The sequence below is a fragment of the Cucurbita moschata genome, unplaced genomic scaffold (assembly GCF_002738365.1).
Source record: "Cucurbita moschata cultivar Rifu unplaced genomic scaffold, Cmos_1.0 Cmo_Scf00020, whole genome shotgun sequence".
Classification (NCBI taxonomy): Eukaryota; Viridiplantae; Streptophyta; class Magnoliopsida; order Cucurbitales; family Cucurbitaceae; genus Cucurbita; species Cucurbita moschata.
Genome location: NW_019268536.1, coordinates 2,101,555 through 2,125,297, shown reverse-complemented (window position 1 = coordinate 2,125,297; position 23,743 = coordinate 2,101,555). Strand labels below are relative to the sequence as shown.

General features: G+C 35.8%; 4 protein-coding genes across 7 annotated transcripts; 3 read left to right on the top strand and 1 right to left on the bottom strand.

Moving 5' to 3' along the window:
• Positions 1-575: 575 nt before the first annotated feature.
• On the top strand, positions 576-3,593 carry LOC111457643 (transaldolase-like). The gene is made up of 7 exons (XM_023099964.1): positions 576-870; positions 1,679-1,850; positions 1,979-2,028; positions 2,116-2,416; positions 2,584-2,772; positions 2,869-3,051; positions 3,141-3,593. Exons 1-7 carry the CDS (start codon positions 686-688, stop codon positions 3,384-3,386), a joined length of 1,326 nt encoding a protein of 441 aa, XP_022955732.1. The 5' UTR covers positions 576-685; the 3' UTR covers positions 3,387-3,593.
• Positions 3,594-4,621: 1,028 nt separating this feature from the next.
• LOC111457646 (peptidyl-prolyl cis-trans isomerase FKBP19, chloroplastic-like) lies at positions 4,622-10,074 on the top strand. Of its 2 annotated transcripts, none has more exons than XM_023099970.1 (11): positions 4,622-4,773; positions 4,855-4,915; positions 4,994-5,128; positions 8,053-8,138; positions 8,236-8,286; positions 8,585-8,665; positions 8,749-8,793; positions 9,130-9,185; positions 9,479-9,554; positions 9,643-9,789; positions 9,871-10,074. In XM_023099970.1, the coding sequence occupies exons 1-10, from the start codon at positions 4,708-4,710 to the stop codon at positions 9,745-9,747; spliced, it is 762 nt and encodes a 253-aa protein (XP_022955738.1). In that variant the 5' UTR covers positions 4,622-4,707; the 3' UTR covers positions 9,748-9,789; positions 9,871-10,074. The 2 variants fall into 2 exon arrangements, with proteins under 2 accessions (XP_022955738.1, XP_022955737.1); XM_023099969.1 differs by having other exon boundaries at positions 4,623-4,773; positions 9,643-9,748.
• A 160-nt stretch (positions 10,075-10,234) lies between these two features.
• On the bottom strand, positions 10,235-12,457 carry LOC111457642 (sterol 14-demethylase-like). The gene is made up of 2 exons (XM_023099963.1): positions 11,669-12,457; positions 10,235-11,497 (listed from the first exon to the last, which is right to left on the bottom strand). Exons 1-2 carry the CDS (start codon positions 12,128-12,130, stop codon positions 10,499-10,501), a joined length of 1,461 nt encoding a protein of 486 aa, XP_022955731.1. The 5' UTR covers positions 12,131-12,457; the 3' UTR covers positions 10,235-10,498.
• Positions 12,458-15,495: 3,038 nt separating this feature from the next.
• LOC111457855 (ubiquitin thioesterase otubain-like) lies at positions 15,496-21,072 on the top strand. Of its 3 annotated transcripts, none has more exons than XM_023100267.1 (10): positions 15,496-15,817; positions 16,512-16,807; positions 17,436-17,501; positions 17,578-17,661; positions 17,759-17,881; positions 19,034-19,086; positions 19,221-19,270; positions 19,345-19,445; positions 20,411-20,676; positions 20,786-21,072. In XM_023100267.1, the coding sequence occupies exons 2-9, from the start codon at positions 16,640-16,642 to the stop codon at positions 20,672-20,674; spliced, it is 909 nt and encodes a 302-aa protein (XP_022956035.1). In that variant the 5' UTR covers positions 15,496-15,817; positions 16,512-16,639; the 3' UTR covers positions 20,675-20,676; positions 20,786-21,072. The 3 variants fall into 3 exon arrangements, with proteins under 3 accessions (XP_022956035.1, XP_022956034.1, XP_022956036.1); XM_023100266.1 differs by having other exon boundaries at positions 16,509-16,807; XM_023100268.1 differs by having other exon boundaries at positions 16,486-16,807.
• The last annotated feature ends 2,671 nt before the right edge of the window (positions 21,073-23,743 follow it).

Below are 23,743 nucleotides of genomic sequence, written 5' to 3'. Positions count from 1 at the left end.
TTACCTATAACAACAAAGTTTTTCTAACTTTATTGTGTATCTTTAAAATGGGAAGTTAACATTTCTCTCTTTTTGCGTGCATTTTATATATAGTAGGATATGAATACTTTTAATCCTTCTATTTGTAATTATCTCCTTGATCAATATAGATTATATTAATTTGAAATTTATTTTACTTACTATATATATTATTTAAGTTACTGTACTGTGGATAAAGGTACAAAATACCATTTCAAGAGTCGATAATTTAATATAATAAACAAGTAGAAAAAAGAATATTGCTTTTTTTTTTGTTTTTATTTTAAGTTCAAATAAATAAATTAATAATACTTTATTGAATATTTCTTTTGAGTTACCTACCAAATTATATTTAAAAATTAAATATATTTGAAAAAATAAATTTAAATAAAATTGGGGGAGTTGGTTGTCACCTACCGACCGCCACAAAAGAAAAACTCAAAACCGAATATTTTTGTTTTTTTTTTAATCTTTATCTGTTCCTTTTCTTAAAATAAATAAATAATTATAAATAAATTATTTATTTATTTTCAGAGCTTAAAACCCTGTACCCTTTTCATCGTTTATTACGAGTCTTCCTTCTTTGGGCAAACCCACCTACTCCACCAACCTTCTTCTTCCTCGCCTTGGCGGCTCTTCCTCTCTGTTCTCTCGCTCGCTTGCTCGCATGGCTTCCATTTCCAACCTCTCCACTTCCATCTCCGCTCCTTCTCTATCCTCTTCTGTTAACCCTCGATCTTCTCTCTCCTCCAAGTCCTTCATCGCCTTCCGCCCCTCTTCCGATTTCTTCATCAAGGTCTCTGCGTCTAGATTGTCCGTTCGGAGAGGCTCCGATCTGAGGGGCTCCTTGGTGTACGTTTCTTTTTTTATGCGTTTGTGTGATTTTGATCGGTGGTTTGGCGATTTTTTTTTTTTTTCATTCTGGGATGATCTGTTTGATGTTTATGTTTTTGTCCGCTTCTGCTTCGGTTTTGTTTTTGTGGCGATGAGTTATTATTTACTCTCTTGTTTCAATTTCGTGTTCTTTCTTTTCTCGGATGATTCATTTCTTGCTGTTTGAAACAGTGGCGCTGTAGAACTGCATTAGTAGGATCTGTAAATATTTGCGGATTCTTAGATCTTAGTGTGTTATCGTTTTGAGTTGTTGGTTTGCTTTTCAAATTGATCAATCTAGCATAGAATAGGATTGTTTGATCCTTCGATATAAGTTGCCTCGGAGTTACTGTTGTATTTTTTCCCAGATTTTAATCAAAGTTGGATTTGTAGTTAGTTTCTTACTGCGGTTCAGTGCTTAATTCTTGGAAATGATAATAATTTAAGAAACATAAGCAGTGATGTATTTCATTTTGGACTGAACTCATTCAAGTACTCGGAAGTCTCTGATAACAGGGATTCGGTGTTGACTTTGAAGATGAAAAGAAACCTATAGTTTTTCTAATTTATAATGATCAGTTCGTTTGCATTGATGCTGTATAAATTGCTCTGGGATTGTTCTAAGCGATCTGTGGGCAATCCGTGCTCCCGGTGTCTGTCTGAATGCTCAAGATGCATTGAATAGCCACACTCCAACCTTTGTAGGATTATCCTTGTTGAACGTATGTTTATGCTATGCTTGTTTGGTAACTAATGTGATAGTATGAATTTCATGTTGTTATTACAGTGTTAGGTGTTCCCAAGGGGATGGAAATGGAATCCCAATTAAGAGAACGGTGCTTCATGATCTCTATGAAAAGGAAGGTCAGTCTCCATGGTATGATAACCTCTGCCGCCCGGTCACCGACTTGCTTCCCCTTATTTCCAAGGGTGTCAGAGGTGTAACTAGCAACCCAGCAGTAAGTACTCAGATCCTATACTTTTCATGAAAAGAAACAATATGATTATGTAACTTTGTGTCCAGCATTCCATTTTCTTGTGGTCTAATGGACAAAAACGTTAACTCTTTGCTTTTTTTGTCGAACAGATTTTCCAGAAAGCAATTTCATCTTCAAATGCTTATAATGACCAATTCAGGTATTTTTGTTATAACAAATGTTGTCTAAATCTTTCTGACTTTAGTACACTACGAATGGATGGTGATCATGTTCGTGAAATTTTCAGAGAACTTGTTCAGTCGGGAAAAGATATTGAAAGTGCATATTGGGAACTTGTGGTGAAGGATATTCAAGATGCATGCAAACTTTTTGAGCCTATCTATGATCAAACAGATGGTGGTGATGGCTATGTTTCAGTCGAAGTGTCTCCAATGCTTGCTGCTGATACTGAAGGAACCGTTGAGGCTGCTAAGTGGCTCCACAAAGTCGTTAGCCGCCCAAATGTGTACATCAAGATCCCTGCTACAGCTGCCTGCATCCCATCAATTAGGGATACTATTGCTAATGGCATAAGTGTCAATGTGACTGTAAGTTCTTTCTCTATGTATCCTTGGTTCTTTTTATGATGACTGTTGCATACTTCAATGCGTTTATCATCTCTGCATTGACCATTGGCATTCAAATTAGAATTTTAGTCTTGCTGCAACCTCCGGGAATTGGTAGCCTAACATTCGTTTCATGATTCTCTGTACAGCTCATATTCTCCATTGCTCGATATGAGGCTGTCATTGATGCTTACTTGGATGGACTTGAAGCCTCAGGTCTAAGCGACCTTTCTAGAGTCACAAGTGTTGCTTCCTTCTTTGTAAGTCGGGTTGACACCCTTATCGACAAATTGCTTGAGAAAATTGGAACGCCAGAGGCCCTCGATCTGCGAGGAAAGGTAACTGCATCATTGTTTCCAGAGCTTAATTTTTTCACATATGCAAACTTACTGTGAAGGTTCTCTGACTGATATATGAAATGATGAATATTTTAGGCTGCAGTCGCTCAAGCCGCCCTTGCTTATCAGCTCTACCAGAAGAAGTTCTCAGGCCCAAGATGGGAGGCTCTCGTGAAGAAGGGAGCAAAGAAGCAAAGGTTGCTCTGGGCATCTACAAGCGTTAAGAACCCGGCATACCCCGACACCCTATACGTTGCCCCACTCATTGGACCCGACACTGTAAGTGACTAACATCACATATCTCCTCTATCAAATTGATCAAACACGCATTCTCTTTCATTATCCAAATTGTAATGCTTCGATCTCAGGTCTCAACCATGCCCGACCAAGCTCTTGAAGCATTCGTTGACCATGGAACTGTCTCAAGGACCATCGATTCAAACGTATCGGAGGCGGAAGGAATATACAGTGCACTTGAGAAGCTGGGAATCGACTGGAATGAAGTTGGGAATCAGCTTGAAGTTGAAGGAGTGGATTCATTCAAGAAGAGCTTCGAAAGCCTGCTGAATACTCTGCAAGACAAGGCCAACTCTCTTAAATTGGTGAGCCATTAAATGAAATCAAAGTGTGATGATGGGTGAGAAGAAAGTTAATAAAAACTGGGGGGACCCTTTTTCCTGCTGTAAAATGCCTTTGTTCAGTGTCTTCAAAGACCTTATCTTCTAATGTAATATAGGTTGATTAGGGCAAGTTCTTAGGGATTGAAAATTTGAGGGTTCCTTCAGTAATATTGTTGTGTTTTTCTGTTCAGTTCTTCAGAACTATGTCTGTTATCGCCATTTTTCTTTTTTCTTTTTTCTTTTTTCTTTTTCTTTGTAACGTTTTAAATTGTATAGTTTGGAAAAGGTTTTCAAGGGGAGATTTTTTTTTTTTTTTTTTTTTTTTTTTTTTTTTTTTTTTTTAAATATGACAATATTTATTGCCCGATTTCAATTATATATTATTAATATAATAAGAATAATGTTACTTTTCTCCGCCAATGTTTTTTGTGGAATAAATCCAAAATTTATAGAAAATAAATTGAAACTTTTTAAATCTAAGTTGGCATAATTTTAGGGTTTTGTTTAATGTAATGTTTATTGTTTTAAATATTGAAAAATTTGGATATATAATTTGAAAAATTACATTCATGATAGAGATTAAATAATATAAAATTTATAAAATATTATAAACTAAATAATATATAAACAATTGTATAAAAAAAAATTGGATCTGCTTTTAACTTAAAATTAATTAACGAACTAACCAAATTCATAAAATTTTCATCCCTCCATCTGGGATTAGATTGAATTTTTAATTTTGGATCTAAGTTGGCCCATGTGTTTACAAAATGTTTATTAAATTTTCATCCCTCCATCTGGGATTAGATTGAATTTTTAATTTTGGATCTAAGTTGGCCCATGTGTTTACAAAATGTTTATTAAAATATACGTACATTTCGAAAGTAGAATAAACATTTTTATTTATATAGAAAGAGAAGTCTCGAGCATAAACAAGTTTAGTGGTTTCAACCTCTATAGTTGATTACGAAATGTAATTTTGACAACTAGTCATCTCTTTTTGACCTGATGCTCAAGGTCTCATTCGGAACACACGTTGCATAACCAATTAATCTTACTTGTTTAGGTTGTTTAGGGTGTTCGTAAGAATATATTTTGACTTTTTTGAAAAGTCAAACATATTAATGAAATTTTAATGTTTCTATTTAAATCTTAATAGCAAGTGTATTTTGAATTTTATTTTTTATTTTTTTCTTAAATTGAAAAGGCGCATAAATTAGAGATAAAAGGTGGAGGGGGCAGTTTGGTACAAACGTGAGGCCGTTATCTTCCCGCGGTGCGCTTTACTGTTGAGACCTTCGTTCAGTGTTCAACCATGGCGTCCATTTCCGCTACTGGTTCTCTTCTCAGATTCCCCACTCTCAGGAAGTCTCTCAACACGGTACGATTCCCTTTCTCAATTTCTTTCCGGATTTTCCCTCTTTAACACTCCGGTTCCACCGTTTTGCTGTTCTTGATTTAGAGCTGGAGCGGACCTCATTTCGTTCACTTTCCCCACGATTCTCAGCTTTCTTCATCTTCCGGTATTTGTTTCGTTTCGAACTTTATCGGCCGACTGTTGTTTCTGGCTTCGGGATTTCAACGTTTCATTTCTTATGTAGGTGACAGTACTGAGGGATGTTTCAAGCTAGTATTTGATCGGAGGGCTGTAGTTTTCTCATCCTTTGGCCTACTGGCTGGAGCCTTTTTGAAGGTCGCAGATGATGGACTAGCTGTGGCATCTGAGTTTGCTGATAGTAATTTTCTGCACTCTACCACTCGTTCATTTCTGTTGGGAATTAGAGACAATGGTAGTTTGAGTTATCTGTTGCCTGTTCCTTCACATTTTAGTTGTTGATTTTGATTTTAGATATGGCTGTCTAAGGACCACTGTTCTTGCATGATTGGACACTCAAGGCCGCTGCATATCTACCACATTTATCCTTATACATTCAGCCCCACGGTCTAGTTAATATAGTTTTTTACCTCCAACTGTGCATCACACCTTTTGCTTGCTATGGCGTCCAATATCCATTGTTGTGCATATGATAGTTGCTTTATAATTTCAATTAACATTCAACTGCTATACAACAAAGTCGGAACCGAAATAGTTACAATGAATGAAATAAGATAAGCACTTATGTGAGGAAGGTGTCTCTCTGCCATACAACCCCCAAAGGGCAACCTTCAAATTCAAGTGAAAAGATGTTCTTTAACTATCCTCATTGTGAAGGCTTGGAGTGAGCATTGATTGACAACCTTGTCTATCCACACTTTTAGGATGATAAGCAGTACTTTGTAGCTCAGTTCCTCGTAGCTTGAATAGATTAATCCAGAACAATGAGGTAAAGTTCTTAGAAATTCTTATCTTTATTAGAAACAAAGCTCCATTAAATGTCATGCAACCTCACCACCTCTTTAACTGTAGTCCAGTAGCTCCATTGAATAGTCCAGTAGCTCCATTGAATAGTCCAGTAGCAACCTTAGCAACCATGTAGTTCATCCAGGGTTGTCAATCCTAGTAACAACCTAAGCACCATGTAGTTCATCCAGCAGCTCCTCTTCTATCAGATCAGGGAACTTATCAGGGATTGTTTCCTTATTGAGGAGACCAATAATCTATACAGAAATTCCATCTACCATTTTCTTCTTTTCCAACAACACAGACTAGAAACTGGCCTCATACTTGGTCGAGTGATCTCATTTGGAAGCATATCCCTCAGCAGCAAATCTATCACATTCTTTTTGAAACTGAGGAAATAAGGCACCACACTACCCTGTGTCGAACAACTGTATACTCCCTCCTTCAGGTTGGTGGAAATCCAGACATTGGCTGGAACATGGGAAAATTGCTGTAGGATAGGTAAAATTTCATCTGGTACTCCCTCATTCCTGTTGCTAGACTTGTCTAGGGACAGGGTTTGCATCAGCAGTGCATGAAGATCCATTATAATACCCTATCCTTCCGTTTCTATCATCTACTATCAATACCTCCTTACATCTTGAAACTTCACGATCAACTTTCCCCAGTCCACACTCATTGATCCCATGACAACTTCTGGACTCTTAGGATTATAAAAAAGTCCTTCAATATTGAAAGTTTGTGCAGCACGGCACCAACATCACCCCTTTGGCACATACCCCTTCCTTTAACCAAAAGTCTCGGATCCTCGTGATCACTCCATAATCGATGGTCTAAGTTGGTAGTTGAAAATTCTACATTTGCAGATATGAATTTGCGAAGTGCCCCACTCATTAGTCTAGACAACGCCCTTCAACTTTAGTCTTTATGATGCACAGTGAACCCAATCCAGCTAAGCTAAAAGGCCGATGATTCTTATTTGAGTGAAACCGTAAGTTTGAGTCTATTGACCAGTGTAATAGGTGAGCTGTAAACATGGAAAGCTATCAGAGACTTGCTGGGTAATTTGGTTTTTTGGGTCCATGCAAACTTGATATTACTCTTGCCTTAGGATAGTGATTCAATAGACGCATAGTTCAAAGAAAGGTTTTACGGATATTTTCTATAGAATGTTCAAGTATATGAAAGGAATAGGAATAGTGGGGACGTGTATTCTTCCTTGTAAAGGTAATAATCTTGATATTGCTATTACTGATTAAGTAAGTCTAATTAGGGGTAGAAGATGAATATCTAGTTACTTGCGTTCTTCCTACAAAATTTAGCGACTTCAAGTAGGAGTTTGTGGCAGCAAGGTCAAATCTAGGGACAGAGTTCTAGGTCTTTTGACTTAGGTGTTCTTGAACTAAATTTATCTCAAATATGATGTACAGTAAAGGGAACTCGTTAAAGTCCTACACAACTATAATATTGTAACAAAATTACTCTTATTGTTAGCTGTTACTTTGTGCAGTATGATAGAACAACATGTATGGGAAATTAGACAGCTTGTCAAAGAAAAATCTGATGATGCTATTATTAGCCTATTATTTAGTGAGAACAAAACCTTCACTTTAAAAAACTAAGACTGAGTTAGGAAAATTTTTGTAGGACAGCAACTGGGCACAAGATTGTAATGAAGAATGTATTTGAGCTTGTTCAGACTTGAGAGTATAGGAAGATTTCTGTCTGATATTTTCTCTTTTACTTGCAAAGTTGTTATTTACCATATCTTTTTTCTTTATCTTGTTAGTTGTCAGTTAATTTTTATCTTTTATGTATTCTCTAGTTTAAGTATGCTCTAAAGTTTGAATTAGAGGTTAGTTCCTTATCTATTAGATTTGAACAATTTATGTTGTTAAAAAAGTACGGTATTCATCTATGAATAATACGCCATTATGGCTGCACAAAGTCTAAGTGGAGTTTTTTTTGTAATTGTTAAGGTGTAGGCTCTTTTTTTAGTGGACTTTTTTATTCTTTATTATTATTATTTTTTTATTTTTTTTATTTTTTTATTTTTTGCAACGGCCATTTATCTTAATGCAGACTTGGTTTTCCATTTTTTTAAAGTTCTTTAGAATACTTGGGATGACCATCTTTTCGTAAGACAGAAATCTGTAGGTACTTTACCCTGGTATCCTTACTGATATTATTTTCCTTATCTTTTGGTGGTTAAGTCTTTGTCTTATTCCCTTTTGGTATACTCGATAAGTAAGATTTCGTTAAGGATTAGGTTTGAGGCAGCTGGTTATGTTAACAGTTGACATTTTTGAACACATACAGTGCCAGCTCTTAGAGGGAAGGACTATGGCAAGACTAAAATGAAATATCCGGACTATACCGAGACAAAATCAGGTCTTCAATATAAGGTCACCCATTACGAAGTTATAGTAAAATACTCATTTATATTTCTGTTCATGCTCTCACTTGTCTTATTTGTGTTTATTTTACTTGACAAGGCTGCAGGATCTGAGAATGGGGGAAGGTCCCTCGCCAAAAGTGGGAGATACCGTTGTGGTAAGATCGTGCAGTTTATGGATAACAAGATAATATGGGAAGAAAATCAAATATGCCAAGTTGAACGACTGTCATTACTTGTTCAAAGCCTAATGGAGTTATACTTATCTAGATTCTTAATATAATATTTTTTTTTTTATTTCAGATTAAATATTTCTCATAAACTTAAAATTGATATGTTTATTCTTGATATGTTACATTTTGAGTGGGATTTTCCATTTGAGGATTAAACAAGAAGTGCAGCCAAACTGAAAATTGATGTTGCCTGCACCTTTTCAAGGTTTATTGTTTATTTTAGGTTGATTGGGATGGCTATACAATTGGGTATTACGGCCGCATATTTGAAGCCAGAAATAAGACAAAGGGTGGTTCTTTCGAGGTAGGCAATGCTTTGGCTTCTCAGATTTTGAGTTAAAGGATGTTCTCAAGCATTTAATTGAATCTTAATATATTATTGCACAGGGTGATGACAAAGACTTCTTCAAATTTAGGTTAGGATCTCAAGAGGTGAGGGATTTGTTATCATTTGGAACGATGCATCTTTCTTAATTGTGATGAATCGGACATTTACGCTACTGTTTCTATGACTTATATTCTATTTATTGGCGTGCTAAATTGAACTATAGCTATTGTCTTTTTCGTGAGAAGTCTAATTGTTCTTTGTTTGTTCAATATGTTAAAAAATTTGGCTGTTGTTAAAGTAAATGGTGCTATCATTGGTCATACTAATTTTTGTGAACAGGTTATGATTTAGCTTCAAATCTTAGTGACTTATTTCCTTGGAAATTTAAGCTCTTCCTCGTGACTTATTCTTTGGAAATTTAAGCTCTTCCTCAATATCAGGTGATTCAAGCATTTGAGGAAGCTGTTGCGGGCATGGCTTTGGGTGGCATTAGAAGGTGCTGTATTTTCTTTTCGTAACCTTGGATTTGTCTTTCTAGTGTGGATAGCTTAATTTAATAATGGTTATATTCATAGCTTATCAATTGGTAAAATGCTTGATGTAGTTTTTCTTTACTGAGATAAGATTGCGTGGTCTCTGACATGTTGAATCAGTTATGTACAACTTGATCCAAAGCAAGTTGTTAATAAATTTTAAAGAAACGAACTGTGCATAAATGCCAAATGCATGTGCAATTTTTTTTTTTCTTGAACGTATGTGCGATATTTAAACTATTTAGCGTCCGAGCAGGATTGTAGTACCACCAGAATTGGGATATCCTGAGAATGACTTTAATAAAAAGGGTCCAAGACCCACGACGTTCTCGGTAACATTTCATTTTTCCTTACTAAACCTGTATACATTTGCATGAATAGATACGGAGGATTTTAAATTTTTTATTGCAACACTCTCAGGGCCAACGAGCATTGGATTTTGTCCTGAGGAACCAAGGATTGATAGACAAGACTCTTTTGTTTGACATTGAGCTTCTGAAAGTCATACCAAACTCATCAGTCTAAGGTTGGTTGGTGTGTCCCAAATTCTGCTCAGTAAACACGAAGGTTTCTTTTTGGTTTTTGTGGGTATATACTTGTCGTATCACAATTAGCCTTCTCATTTACTGGGTTCCTTACACTTTGCAGGGGTAAAATTGCTAACAGGAAGCTGTGAAATTCTTCGCCTATGGTATTATAGTTTATTGCCCTTAAAAATGTATAGAGGAATCAGGTGTACTTGGTCTGTATTATCACAATTTTCAATGTACTCAGTTTTCTGATATGATCTCGGTCTCACTCTTCTTTTAACAGGAAAAATGAAGAAAGATGGAAAAAAATAGGTACTTCCAATGGAGTATGATCTTGTTCTATCCATCAAATTGGTTCTGAATGGCAATGAAAATTAAAATTTATTGACAGAGTTACTCAGAGTCCTAGAAGTGTGAATTGATTGAATTATGTTCTCTGAGCTGAACAACATGCAACAAACCTGTATTTTTAGCTTAGGGCATGGATAAATGTGGAATTTCTAATCAACTTAGAATGCAGAAACACCCATTTTAACTGGTTCCAACAATAACAAAACTTGATATTACAAACTAACATGAATTAGATTAAACACTGAACGGGACCTGAGGCCAAACTCGATGATAAAAACCTCCTAGAAGCACAAATAGTTGAAGTATTGAAAAAATAAAGTTGGTGCAGGCGGGGGAAAAACAAACAGCAATAATTAGATACTGTTAAGCTTAGAAAGACTTGAACGTTCTTCCAATTAATTAACTGAAAGCTTCCTCCTCTTGTACCTGACCATAACTTTCCCCTTGACACCCACAACCATGGCATTCCAATCAATTTCAGGAAAAGGAGATATTAGCTCCAACTCGAAATTTCTTAGCAACTGACTCCATATTGCTTTTATCTGTAGATAAGCGAAGGGTTCACCGAGGCACCCGTGCCTACCGCCTCCGAACGAGATGTAGGAGAATGGTCCGGCCGCCTTGTCTTCATCTCGCCCAGGAGCAAACCTGTCTGGATCATACCTGTCTGGATCCTTATAGACATGAGGAAGTCGATTAGCGAAAGCTGGAGATGTGGCAATTATATGACCCTTTGGTATGTCATATTCTTTCCCCTCTCTAGTTGTCACACTAAAATCAGTATGTGAACTGCGCATCAACATAATCAATGGAGGGTGAAGTCTGAGAGCTTCTTTAATGCACCTATAGAGGTTATCCATTTCAGACAAGATATCATGATCAATCTTATCGCCATGCTTTCCCATCAGCCTTTGCTGCTCCTCTAAAACAGCAGACATGTACTCTTTATGGCGTAGGAGATAAGCCCCAGTCCAAGTAGAGGTAATAGAACTAGTATGTTGGCCTGCAAAAAGAGCAGCTATGAGCAAACCAGTGACCTCAGAATCTGTCGTTGGTCGACCATCTTTGTACTTTGAGTCAATAAAACATTGCAACATGTCATTCTCTGAACTGCCACTGCTTTTTCTGGAAGCTATGATTTTGGCGAAGATATCTGCAAGCTTGCTGCGGGCTCTGTCACGGCGACGATGAGCTGGGATAGGAAGGTAGGGGAACATCACACTGATTGGGAGCATCCCATTGTCAAGGTCATGAAACAAAGCGGATACATCCGCGAATAGCTTATCACGAACCTCACTACCCAGTAAGCATCTACTAGCTGTTAAGATGATAAGATGCTCCAATTCATACTTGAGATCCACCTCCCCACTGTCACCCCACTTAGAGAAGAAGTCCTGCCCAAGCACCCCACCACATCCCAAGGTTACACAGATTCAGGAATTAGATGTTTCAAGAGATACATAAATGGATGTTTCAAGGAGATAAAATTGTCAGAGGCTGCATTAAATGAATATATAGTCCTTTATGAATTTAGATGATTGAAGATGGGGAGTAATAATACTGACCTCTGCTTCTGTAACCATCTGATCCACATAGCCTTTCAATTTGGCGACTCTGAGAGCCTCAGTGAAGAATCTGAACTGTTCTTGGCGGATGGAGTAATCCACATCGAACACAACGCCAGGGCCGAAAGTTGGGACATTAAACTGGTAAACTTCCTGCTGGCTAAGATCAGACTCAGATGCCTTGAAGAAATGTGCAGAAACCTCAGGGCCAATCAGGAAAGTGATTTTCTTATGCAATAAGTTCAAGGTGAAGACAGCTCCAAGCTCAGGGTACTCCTTCCTCAACATCACGATTGGACCCTTGAGGAAACGGACCAACCCCCCAACCAGAGGGAAGCCCTTGACAGTGGGAGGAGCCCGTTTGTTAGATCTGGAATTTAGAACAGCAGAAATGACCTTGGCGAGGAGTAAAGTGGCCACCACGAGAAGACCCACATTGAGGAATTTGTTGTCGGGTTCCATCAAAGATTCAAGAACTGGGATTGAGATTCAACGAGAAACGGAAACGGAGAATTGAACACAGAAATGGCGGATGAAGGAGACAACAAAAGAAAAAGAAGAAACTCCGATCGATCTGAAATGGGCTGCCGCTGGGTGTTGGGAGGAGGAACAGGAATCGGAGACGAAAGGGAGTGATAATTGGGGGACTGAGAGGCCCTGAATTGTGAGATTTTGAAGGTGGTGGCGATCAGAAAGGCATTTGAGGACGAAGAAGAAGACAGAAACGGACAGCGGAGAGAGAGAGAGAGAGAGAGAGAGAGGGAGAGAGAGAGTGAGTGGAGGAGATATAATTAAAGTGAGAATATTAAGACTAAGAGGGGGGAGGGTTAAGGGTTTATCACAATGCCTTTGCTTCACATCTCTAAAAACAGTGGGTCCAGTGGTTTCCTCTCCTTTTTTTAACCTTTTTTTAACCTTTTTTTCAGATCTTGTTTGATATTTTTAACTTTAATGGGCCCAACTTGGATAAAACATGAGAGAAGTTTGGGTTTCGAAGTAGGACCTCACATTCGACATTCGATCTCGAGCCAGCGTCTTTATTAACACTCGTTTCTGTCTCTAATCGAAATAAAATTTTGTAATTTACCCCCCTTCAGAGTCCAGCGTCTTCGCTGACATTTGTTCCTCTTTTCAATTAATGTAGGATCTCACAATTCATCCCCATTAGAGTCCATCGTCCTTGCTCACACTCGTTCCTCTCTCCAATCGATGTGAGACCTCACAATCCACCTGTCTTTAGGGCCAACGTCATCATTGACACTCTTATACCATTTTAAGAGCTCAACCACACTACTAGCAGATACTATCCTCTTTCATATTTCTCTTCCAGACTTCCCCTCAAGGTTTTTAAAACGTGTATGGTGTGAAGAGATTTTTCACGCCGTTATAAAGAATGTTCCGTTCTGTTCTATAACCGACAAGGGCACTATTATTAATTTTACTTTTACCTATTTTCAAATTTTTAGTCTAATTTTTTAAAAATTTTATTATTTTTTTTTTTTTTTAATTTTCAAAATTTGTTCAAATTCTGAGACCATTGCAAAAGTAGTTACTTAAATTTTTTTTTTTTTTAAAAAAAAAAAAGAAAAGTAAATGATTATTGGTAATAGTTAAGATATGTGAGGTTTGTAAAGCTTAATTAAATTTAAATAACATGTTGAATAAACTTGTACTTATTATTATTATTATCATTTAAAGAAAAGTTGGTTATCAGTCATCTTTTTAATTATGGAGAGGAAAAATAAATTAGGCATAATTTTAAAAAAAGTAAAATAATAATAATAATCCAAAAAAAAAATTGGATAATATATTAGCATAGTATAGGCATTTGAACTTTTAAAGTAATTAAATCTCAATTAAGAACATTAGGGTATTTATGGTATTTAAGATAAAAGGGGTCCATATATATTTGTATCTTAATTAATGAAATGGTTAATTTCTTTTAAAACTAAATTAAATAAAAAAATGATTTGTTTTCTCTCTCAAACTAATGTAGAACCTTATAATTCATCCCTTTTGGGAGTCCAACGTCCTTACTAGCACACCGCCCGATGTCTGGCTCTGATACCATTTATAATAGTTCAAGCCCACTGCTAGTAGATATTGTCCGCTTTGCCTCGTAATGTATCGTCGTTAGCCTCACGGTGTTAAAATGTGTCTACTAGGGAGAGAGCTTCATTCCATTCTCCGACCAATGTAGGATCTCACAATAAAAATAAGAATTGGCCTATTAGCTTAGTTGGTTAGAGCGTCGTGTTAATAACCTTCTTGTTTTGATGGTGGAGATCTCATATTGGTTGGAGAGAGGTCCCCTCTCCCTAGTAGTAGATGTCATGGGCTTGGGCTCATACTGGCCCTAAGGGGAGTGGATTTGAGGTTGACGAGTAATGGGTCAAAGTGGCGAACTTAGGCACCTGTTACAAGCTTGAACGAGGATGTTGGCCCCAATGTGGATGGATTTGAAGTTGATGGCTTAACGGGCCAAAGCGAACAATATTGGATGGTGGACTTGGGTTGTAAAATCGTGAGGCTAATTGTGTAATAAGCTAAACAATATCTACTAACGATGGACTATCTTGGCTTGGTGTTGTACCACCTAACGAGTCGTTTGGGCCTGCAAATTTTGAAGGTCGAGGAAGGGATTGGTGCCCTTGCGCCCACTCTATTAGGCTCAGAAGTGGCAAAGCCATCAGAGGTTGGAGGCATACAAATTGATGATTTGGGTACTTCAACAGACGTGGTTGGAGCATTTGTTGTTGTGAACGGGGCTTTGGAAGGTAATAAACTAGACCCTTTTAACAAGAAGGGTTGGAGAAGTTCAGCAATGGATGCACTAGAAGTAGGCATTGTGGCTTCTAATGTTGTTAGAGCTTGTATCGAATCGAGCATGGCTCTAGAAGTCGCCACGAGCGAAGAGGAAGAAGACACGGCGAAGAGGAAGAAGAAAGTGAAGAATAAAGTAACTAACTTGACTCTCTCACTAAGCACAACCAAAACTACCTCAATAACGTACCATCTATCACTCCTGTAACTCACTAAGGGTGGCCAACTGAGCTATATGTCCCAAATAGATCTTAACCCGTCTTTGAGAATAGGGGTTGCGCTCTAATCGTCCCTACAAAGTACTTGGTCAACCTAAAGGAAACAGTGGAACCTGTAACTAAGTTCTAGTACCTTAGTAACGTAAAACAATGGTTCGTAATCTATAAATAACATAACAGACACTCTATGGCACATAACAATCATCCAAAGCATATCTGGACATAAACACGTTTCCAAATCTCTCAGCATGCATCTAAGAACAATCATAACATACATCATGTTCAGCATACTCAATACACAGAATAAAATCAGCTTAGGCATGCTGGAAAGCTCATAAACATACTATAAAGCTATAAAATGGGGTAAATCGTAAACTATGCACGTTTCTAGGTCTAGCTATCATGATACTGGGTCAATTAGGTTGTTCGATATGATTCCTAATCACACACCCTTTGTCCTGATCGGCTACTAGTACTAATTGATACTTTCTCCATATGGCTATTCACTTGCTCGTGTGTGTTTGAGTTCTTGATTCTCAGCCTTTCAAAAGTCGTTTTCCTTCTAAATTTTTAGGGTAGGCTAAACATTGTGTGTAGTTTTTTGATCAACAAATAATTTTACGAGAGTCGGTCTAAACAGAGGTGAACCGGACCAAACAGTGAGTAAATGTCATCAATTCGCAAAGCCGAGAATATTATTATTATTATTATATTATTGTTATTATTAGATTGTGTGTAATAGATAAAGTTGGGTATAAAATCCATTTTTCATCTTGGAAACAAAACACGATTGAGATTGAGATTTGAGATTCAGATATTTCAGATATTCAGAATTTTGAGTTTTGAGTTTCACCATAGTTGACCCTTTTCATCTTCTTCTGCAGCCCTAACCCGTCTCCCCAGCGTCCTCTCCGCTCTCTTTCTCATTCATTTCCATTCGATCGATTCCTCCATTTTCACTGACGCCAACAATGGTTTTCTCGCTCATCCATGGCGGTTACTTGCCTTTGCTCTTGTAGTATATGCTTCCGCCAATCAGTGAGCAGTGAGCGTCCTTCATTGCCCTCATTTTCTTCAATTTTCGTCATCTCTTCTGCCGCTTAATCTTGTATGATTCTGTCTCTTTTTCTTTCATATTTGATCGTTGCTTAGAATGCTTTCTTTGGATCATTATCGGATCTGGATTCTGATTAAGCGGTATTAGTGTGGGTGGACTTAACTTTGGATGTGTGCATCGCTTTCTTGGGTCTTGTTTTTGTGTCTACGAGTTTATATGCTTACCGAATTGGTTGATGGAATTTAATTTTTCCTTCTAAATCAATTTCGAATTAATGATTTTTGTACTTTCATTTCCAAGATTGGGGAAATTAAAGAAGTGCTTTTAAGGTCCTGTTGTTTACCCTAATTAAGATCCTCGATCTAATCACTAATGCACAGTGAGAAGTAATGATCAAGATTCGAAGGTTCTTTCTTGTTGTTATTTTCACTTGATGAGCGAAGTGGAACCTGACTTTTTTCCCTCCGTTTAAATTACGAACATTTTCTTGTTGTTCAGTGGTATAGCTAACTTTCTTGCAACATGTTCTTTAAGAACTCTGGCTTAGAAATTGGATGTCAATCATACAAGGTTTTTAAACATTGGAGCGATAGATGGGCTTGTTGAAAGTGTGGAATAAGTATTGCGCTGATTTGGTTTTGTTATGCAATATTTTTTCAATTGCTACCATGGTCTATATTTACTGGCATTCGATTACCCGTATCAATGGTTATTACCAGATAATGTTTTTACAAACGCTCAGCAGGTGGTTTCCAAGCAGGCAAGTTTATGAGCTGGTTGGATCATCACAGTGAAGCTCCAAGGGAAATTCTTGAATAGCTTTTTCATACCCGGCTTCACTTACTGCGGAAACGAAGTATTCCCTTTTTAAGAATGCAGAATCAGGAAAATCTTGATGCAGATAGCAACGTGGAGTCTGTTATATCTATTCAAACATCAGATTACGATTGTTGGGGCAATTTGGGTGATGATGATATCCTGCAGCAGCAATCTGCAATTTTTGTTGAGGAAGCTGAGAAAGTTCCATTTGTTGGTGACAAGGCATGTTCACACAACTGAGTTTTTAATCTCCTGCATTTTTCTGTCTTCCATCTGTTTGTGTTATCTTGCATATAGGCAACCAAGTTTTATTCTTTATTCTTTCCTTCTTTTCCCATAAAGTACGCTATGAAGTAGATGCACTTATTTTATTAGTCGTAACGTGTATGGAAAATTCTTTAAACTTTGTCTAGCAACACAGTTGATAATGTCTAGAATAGGTCTGAAAATTGTTCTGAACTTAGAAATGTTGGACGTATTCTGCATCGCCATTTGCTTCAAAAGCCACCATTTATGCATGTTTAATGGCATTTTTTGGTGTCTAACCCTAGGGCTTATGTATCTAACCCTTTTGTAATGTTATTTGTTTTTTATTCTTATCTTAACAATTGGAGCTTCATCTTATTAGTTCTTCTTGCCCCTACTTTATTTTGGCTTGGCTTGGCTTTACTTTTGCATTTTCATTCATCGAAAGTGACTCTCATTGAAACCTGCATTTTTTTTTTTTTTTTTGTCTTTTGTTTATTTTATGTTTTAAATGCCCTACAATTGTGCTTCATAGCTCTAAGATGCTTTATCAATTGATTTTTCTTTTACTCCGTAATGAACCTTAATTGCAATGGTGTTGCAGGAACCACTCACTTCTTTAGAAGCTGAATATAAATCTGGAAGTCCCATTTTGCTGGAGAAAATTAAGGTTCTATTTGTTTCTTATTGTTATTTTAGCAGAGTTGTTTTTCTTAGAATAATTATTTATGTTACATTTTGTGCAGGTTCTCAGTGGCCAATATATTGCCATTCGTCGAACACGTGGTGATGGGAACTGCTTTTTCCGCAGCTTCATGTTTTCGTATCTCGTAAGTCTAATTCTTTTAATTTATCTCCACAGCTTGATTATTGTACTTTTTGTGCATTATCGAGCTCGGCTGGTATTGACTTGGTCTCTCAAATTAGGAACATATTTTAGAGTCGCAAGACAGAACTGAAGTTGATCGCATCAGAACAAATGTGGAAAATTGTAGGAAAACACTTCGAAGTTTGGGATATACAGAATTTACTTTTGAAGATTTTTTTGCGGTAAATTGTTTCCATTCCATTTTTAAGTTAATTTATCAGACACCATCGTCCCCTGCTTTAAGTGTTATGGCTTATTTCTCCCATTTAATCAAGTCAGTGGAAGTTGAGAAACAACTATTCTTACTAATCTCAAATGTGTTATTGAACATACCAGATAAAATAGCGCTACATCACTTTTATTGTTGCTGAGTTGTTTTCTTTGCAAATTCTGATGCTATGGTTTGCTTTTTTCTGAGTTAGTTTGTGGCTTAAATATGAGCGACTTGTCAAGGAGTTATATTGATGCAGATATGTATAATTTTGCCAATAGGGAGTTCTTTTCTAAAGTTGACCTTATTGGGATACCACATTTTGCCTTCTTTTGAATTGGGTTTCATATTAATATAATTCTCATCTTCCCATGAAATAATAGTATTGTTCATGTTTCTACTTGTACGTGTGAGCTCTGAGCTAGGTTAAGCACCTTGCCTTAATGATATTGTTTCAAAACGCCCCAATTGGCTTATAATTGTTATTATCTTAAAATATTCTACGGCCAAATGAAGTAAATAAAGAAAAACTCATACAAAACATTTTTTGTTCTCCTTTATTGAGTCTCTTCATCTAAGCATGTCCTCTTTCTCTCCAATTGATGGATAGGAATGAGGAAATTAGATCAAACTAAAGAGGAAAATCTTGAGGGTTGCAAGTTTAATGATGGAAAGGGTTGTGATGAGAATCTATTTTTGTGACGACAGATTTAACTTTTGTGTCTTTACTGACATTATGTAGTTTTCCTAATTGAATTTGTTTGCTTATGTTCTCTATCTCATAGTTCATGCTAATTTTTAATAAGAACACTTTATATACCGTCTTCAATACCTCATTGAAGTCCTCAATCTTCTTCGTGACTCACATATTAACTCTAAAGAGCTATTCTGCTTCAGTGTGTTGCCCACTTTTTAAAACATTGTCCCAGATTTATACCACCTTAAGGATGTCTAGAGTCTAGACTCATCCTTCTTTATTATTGCCTTTATTTCATTTTGGTACAAACTAGATAGATATTTCATTTTGGTATAAACTAGATAGATATCCTTGGTGTTTAATGATGGATGTCTTGAATATTTTTCTTTTTAATTATTAATAGATATGTTTAAAATATCTTCACAGCTATTCCTTGAGCAGCTGGAAAGTGCTCTTCAAGGAAATGAAACTTCTATAAGGTGTCAATGCCCTGCCCTTCTACATTGGAATTTCAATTTCCGAAGTTTTATTTTATAGTGGAATGTTTTGTTGTCATCAATTATGAAAATGGCCATTCATGACTGCATTTGACTCTTATTCTTCTTGGATGCAGTCATGATGAACTTGTAATTAGGAGTCGGGACCAGTCTATCTCTGATTATGGTTGGTGATGTCTGTATATTCAATGTCCGATTGCCTGCCTCTTTCTGTTTCTACTGACAAATTTGTTTCGGTAGTTGTTATGTTTTTCAGGTTTGTTACATCAGGTGAGATACAAAAGCGTTCAGAATTTTTTGAGCCTTTTATTATGGGATTGACTAATGGAACGGTTGAACAGGTTTGTTAAATTTAGAACCCAAGTTTAGGATTGTGTGTTGACTTTTGCCATTCAAGATATTTGAAATCTAAGATGATTTGGTTAGGATAACCCTTTTACAAGTGTAGTTTCGAGCAGAAGCAGTTAATAGATAATATGCAATAATGATGATTTTAGACCATGAACACCTTGGACAGGAATAAGAATGGATCATCCCGATTTCCATTCTTGTTGTTTACTTCGTTCTGGGGAATAGAGTTAGTGCGACCCGCGTAAAAATGGAGAACCGTGCTCTTATTTTGGGGCAGCATCTTACTTCATAAAGGATGATCATTCTCCTATTGCTGTTCTATGGGTTCAGTTTCTTTTTAAAAAAATATCTCTACTTTTTGGTGGGTTTTGCATCTGTTGAACTTTTACTCATTCTAAGAGTCTAAATATTATCCACAATTTTCTTCTTCCTGATCCAGATTTCATAGTAATTTTAGCAAACCAAGTTTTAGAAATTTTATTCCAATTCCATAATTCTTCTGTCCAATTAGTCACGATGGTTCTCACATGGTTTTTTTCCCATCAAACAAACTAAGCTTTAGGCTCGTTATTTTATCCTGGCGTTTATGTTCAAATGAAATTGCTTTAGGCTTATTACTTCCCCTTTTTTGGTGTGGCTTTAGGCTTATTACTTCCCCTTTTTTGAGTTCACACCATGTGGGAGATTTGAACCTCTAACCTCTCGGTCGATGCTATTATTTTTCTTTTTTATGAATCAGAATCCCAAACAAATAGTAAGCCTTAGTCTCTGTGTTTGGGCGTTAAATTTTCCTAGAGTGGTAACTTTTTATTTTTATTTTTTTTGTGGGGAAATTAGAGATTAAGAGGTCGGGCTTATATTAGCTTTGTAAGAAGTCAATGAGCATTTAGTTTCTTATTTAAGAAGAAAGAGAACCTGTTTATCCTGACTTCCAAACTCATTCTCTTTGGCATAGTTCTGCAAATCGGCAGTTGAACCAATGGGTGAAGAGAGTGATCATGTACACATAATTGCCTTATCTGATGCCTTGGGTGTGCCGATCCGCGTTCTTTACCTTGATCGGAGCTCTTGTGATTCCGGTGGTGTCAGCGTAAATCACCATGATTTTGTTCCTGCTGTTAGTGATGTCTCAAGTGACAGTGCTGGCTCCGAGACTAAGATCCCTTTCATTACTTTGCTCTATCGTCCCGGTCATTATGATATCCTCTATCCAAAGTAATGGTAAGCTGCTTTCATCAACTTATTGGAAAAAGACTTGATAGTTTTTGTAAAATGATGATGTTCAAGAGATTTTATTTTTCCAGCTTGAAGTTTATGTCATGTATTTCAGGCTATTGGAAAAACCTGGTCGGGCTCTTAGATTGAACTGCATCGACATTCAACACGACAGTCGTTGATCCAAGTTTCGACTAGATGAAGGTTGAATCTTCATAACTGATGCTTGCCAAATGTTCTGTACTGATTTTAAATATACTGTTGAGCTGCTTGAGTAAAAAAACAATTATATTCACCAGTTAACTGAAATTGGAAATATATGTGATCAGTCATTGAGATTTTCAGCCATCGTTTAGTCGAAACACTCGAAACCCGACAAAAATATTTTGTTTTTTTTTGTTGGATTAGAATTCGAATACCCTAGTTTTACCTTTACATATATGTTATATTGAATATAATCACTTCCATTTGTGATGAAAGTGACTATGCATGCATGGAGTCTAGAAAGGAAGAAGTAGAAGTTTTGATCCAAATTTGATAGAAAGAGATGCAAATGGTCAAAAAAGTGGAAGGAAATAGGCCATAGTCTTCATCATAAAGTTCCTCTCCCATGCTTCTTTCTCCTCATTTTCTTTTAACTTTACATCTAATCCCCACTCTTCTCTCTGTTTTGATCCAAAAAAAACCAAAAAAAAAAAAAAAAAAACAGGTAACAACCCGTCATTTCTTATTTGAATATTTGAATAATGAAGGTTTATAACTAGCTGATAACCTTCTAAAGTCCCAAAGTAATATCGTGACCTATCATAATAACACAGGAAGCAATCTAGTGTCTTTCAACTAAGATACACATGTGAGCTAACCATAAATTACTATCACTATAAGAGATTGACAACCCTCTAATGATGCGTTGTGACATGCATAGTCATACATATGGGAGAGCGACCTTGTGCATATATCAACTAAAATACATATAATGCATTTGATAACTTGCTAGAGTCCATCATATTGTTATCATAAACATAGATGTGACATAATCTTGACAAAATAAACATAAAACAATAGGTTGGTACCATAGACAAATTAAGTTCTAAGTCTTAATAGTTAGTCTTGTGTCATGCTTAGTTTTCTTTCATATTCCTTTCATTTATGGAATAAAATGGGTGTGCTTTATGGTTAACATAAAGTCATGATCGGTACAGAAATGTTCCTCAATCATGTTGAAGAGTTAGATGAAGTTAACCATTTGTCCCAATAATGATTATAAATAAAAATATCATTTATTTGAACTAAAATAAGTTAATAACTTAACTCAGAAGTTGCATCGAGTTGATATAAATTTCTTTACGACGGTGGAAATAGATATGGATATGGACGAAACCTCAAATTCTCGTCTTTCATGATTGTTTGATTTTCTCTCTCCAACTTTGTGAGTTAAAAGTACGAAACTTTGTCTTCCATCACCATTGAAATTGAAGCTTTTAGGCATTGTTGATGGAATTTTTACAACAAAAGCAAAAACGAATATACTTTTGTGTATATTTTCTTCTTCTTTTTTTGCAACTCGATCAACGGTGGAGATCGTTTTCAATTTTTTTTTTTGTTTTTTTCCTTTTATAATTTGTCCTCTCTTTCTCTTTGAATTTTATTTTATTTTATTTAAAATGGACCCCACAGTAGGAGTGCATAGAATGTGTGCCACATTAGATTATAATCTCCAAATATTTCCACGCGCTTCCACTTTTATTTCATTTTATTTTATTATTAAATAACTAAATTCTAAATTTTAGCAGTGCTATAGAAATGTACTTTGTTCAGGGACTTCAAAGAAGATAAGAGAAGTCGTAGAGGCGGGCTCAGTGGCGGTGTATAATGACCCATGTTAATATTTAAATCAAGATTCAGAATCTAGATTCGACACCCGATAGTAATGACATTCTCTTACATCCCTCGCAACTTGATCACGTTACTTACTTTTTGCTTCTAAAAATTTACGCTTTGTTCTCATTCACATACTTCCTAAATTACACTTCGATTCAACAATCTAAAAGAAAAGTACGTCTTAATGTAATTTAATCTACTTGCTTCACTAAAATAGAAATATAATTATTTCTTTTTAGCATTTTAAATTTCTATTTAATATTTATTAAATAAATATTTAATTTTTTAAAAGTAATCAGATAACACAAAATTAATATGCCATTAATGCTTTAAAAATTGATTTTTATTTGTATTTTTTTATTGGATGGGATTAGATTGAATTTGACGTGTTAAATAAAAATAAAAATATAATATAATGTTCGTCATTTATAAAAATTCAAAATTTAATATTACAACGTAGTATTCTTCTATATATATATATATAAAGTGAATGAGATAAAGTTAGAGACGTAGAATATAATTCTACCTTCCGTTCGGTTCGGTTAACATTTTTTTTTTCTCCTATTCTTCCCTTATTCCCAATTCATCATTTTTATTTACTAAATAATTATTAAAACTTAAAAAAAAATTAAAATTTTAGAAATTTATTAATACAAAATTTAAAATTTAGAAGTTAAATAAATATAAATCTAAAAAAAGAAATAAGAAAAAAAGAAGACGATGGATATTTTGAGTTTTGTAATTACGTCATCCCAATTAAAGTGGAAAGAAATAATAATAATAAAAAAAAGGGGTTTTGTTTTTTGTTTTTTTTATGGGTATGTTTCAAAAGACAGCGCCGCGGCTGTAACGCTGTCGTTCGGGTTTGACGGACACGCGCCCCTACAAGGCGGTGGGATACGTTAACTGTCCGTTTATTTTATTTATTTATTTTATTTTTTTTATCACTTCTCGAAACCCTCTAAACCCCTCCTCTCTCAATGTCGGATAGTCTTCTGATCCGTCCATTCTCAAACCCAACGACGTCGTTCCATTTCTGTTTCTTTTTTTCTTAATTTAAAAAAAAAAAAAATCCTATTTTGTTATTTTTTAAAAACTTTTTGACCCATTATTTTTCATTTCATATATTTTACCCCCTAAACTTAAAAAAAAAAAAAAAAAAAATTTTAGTTTTCGTTTTATTTATTATTCT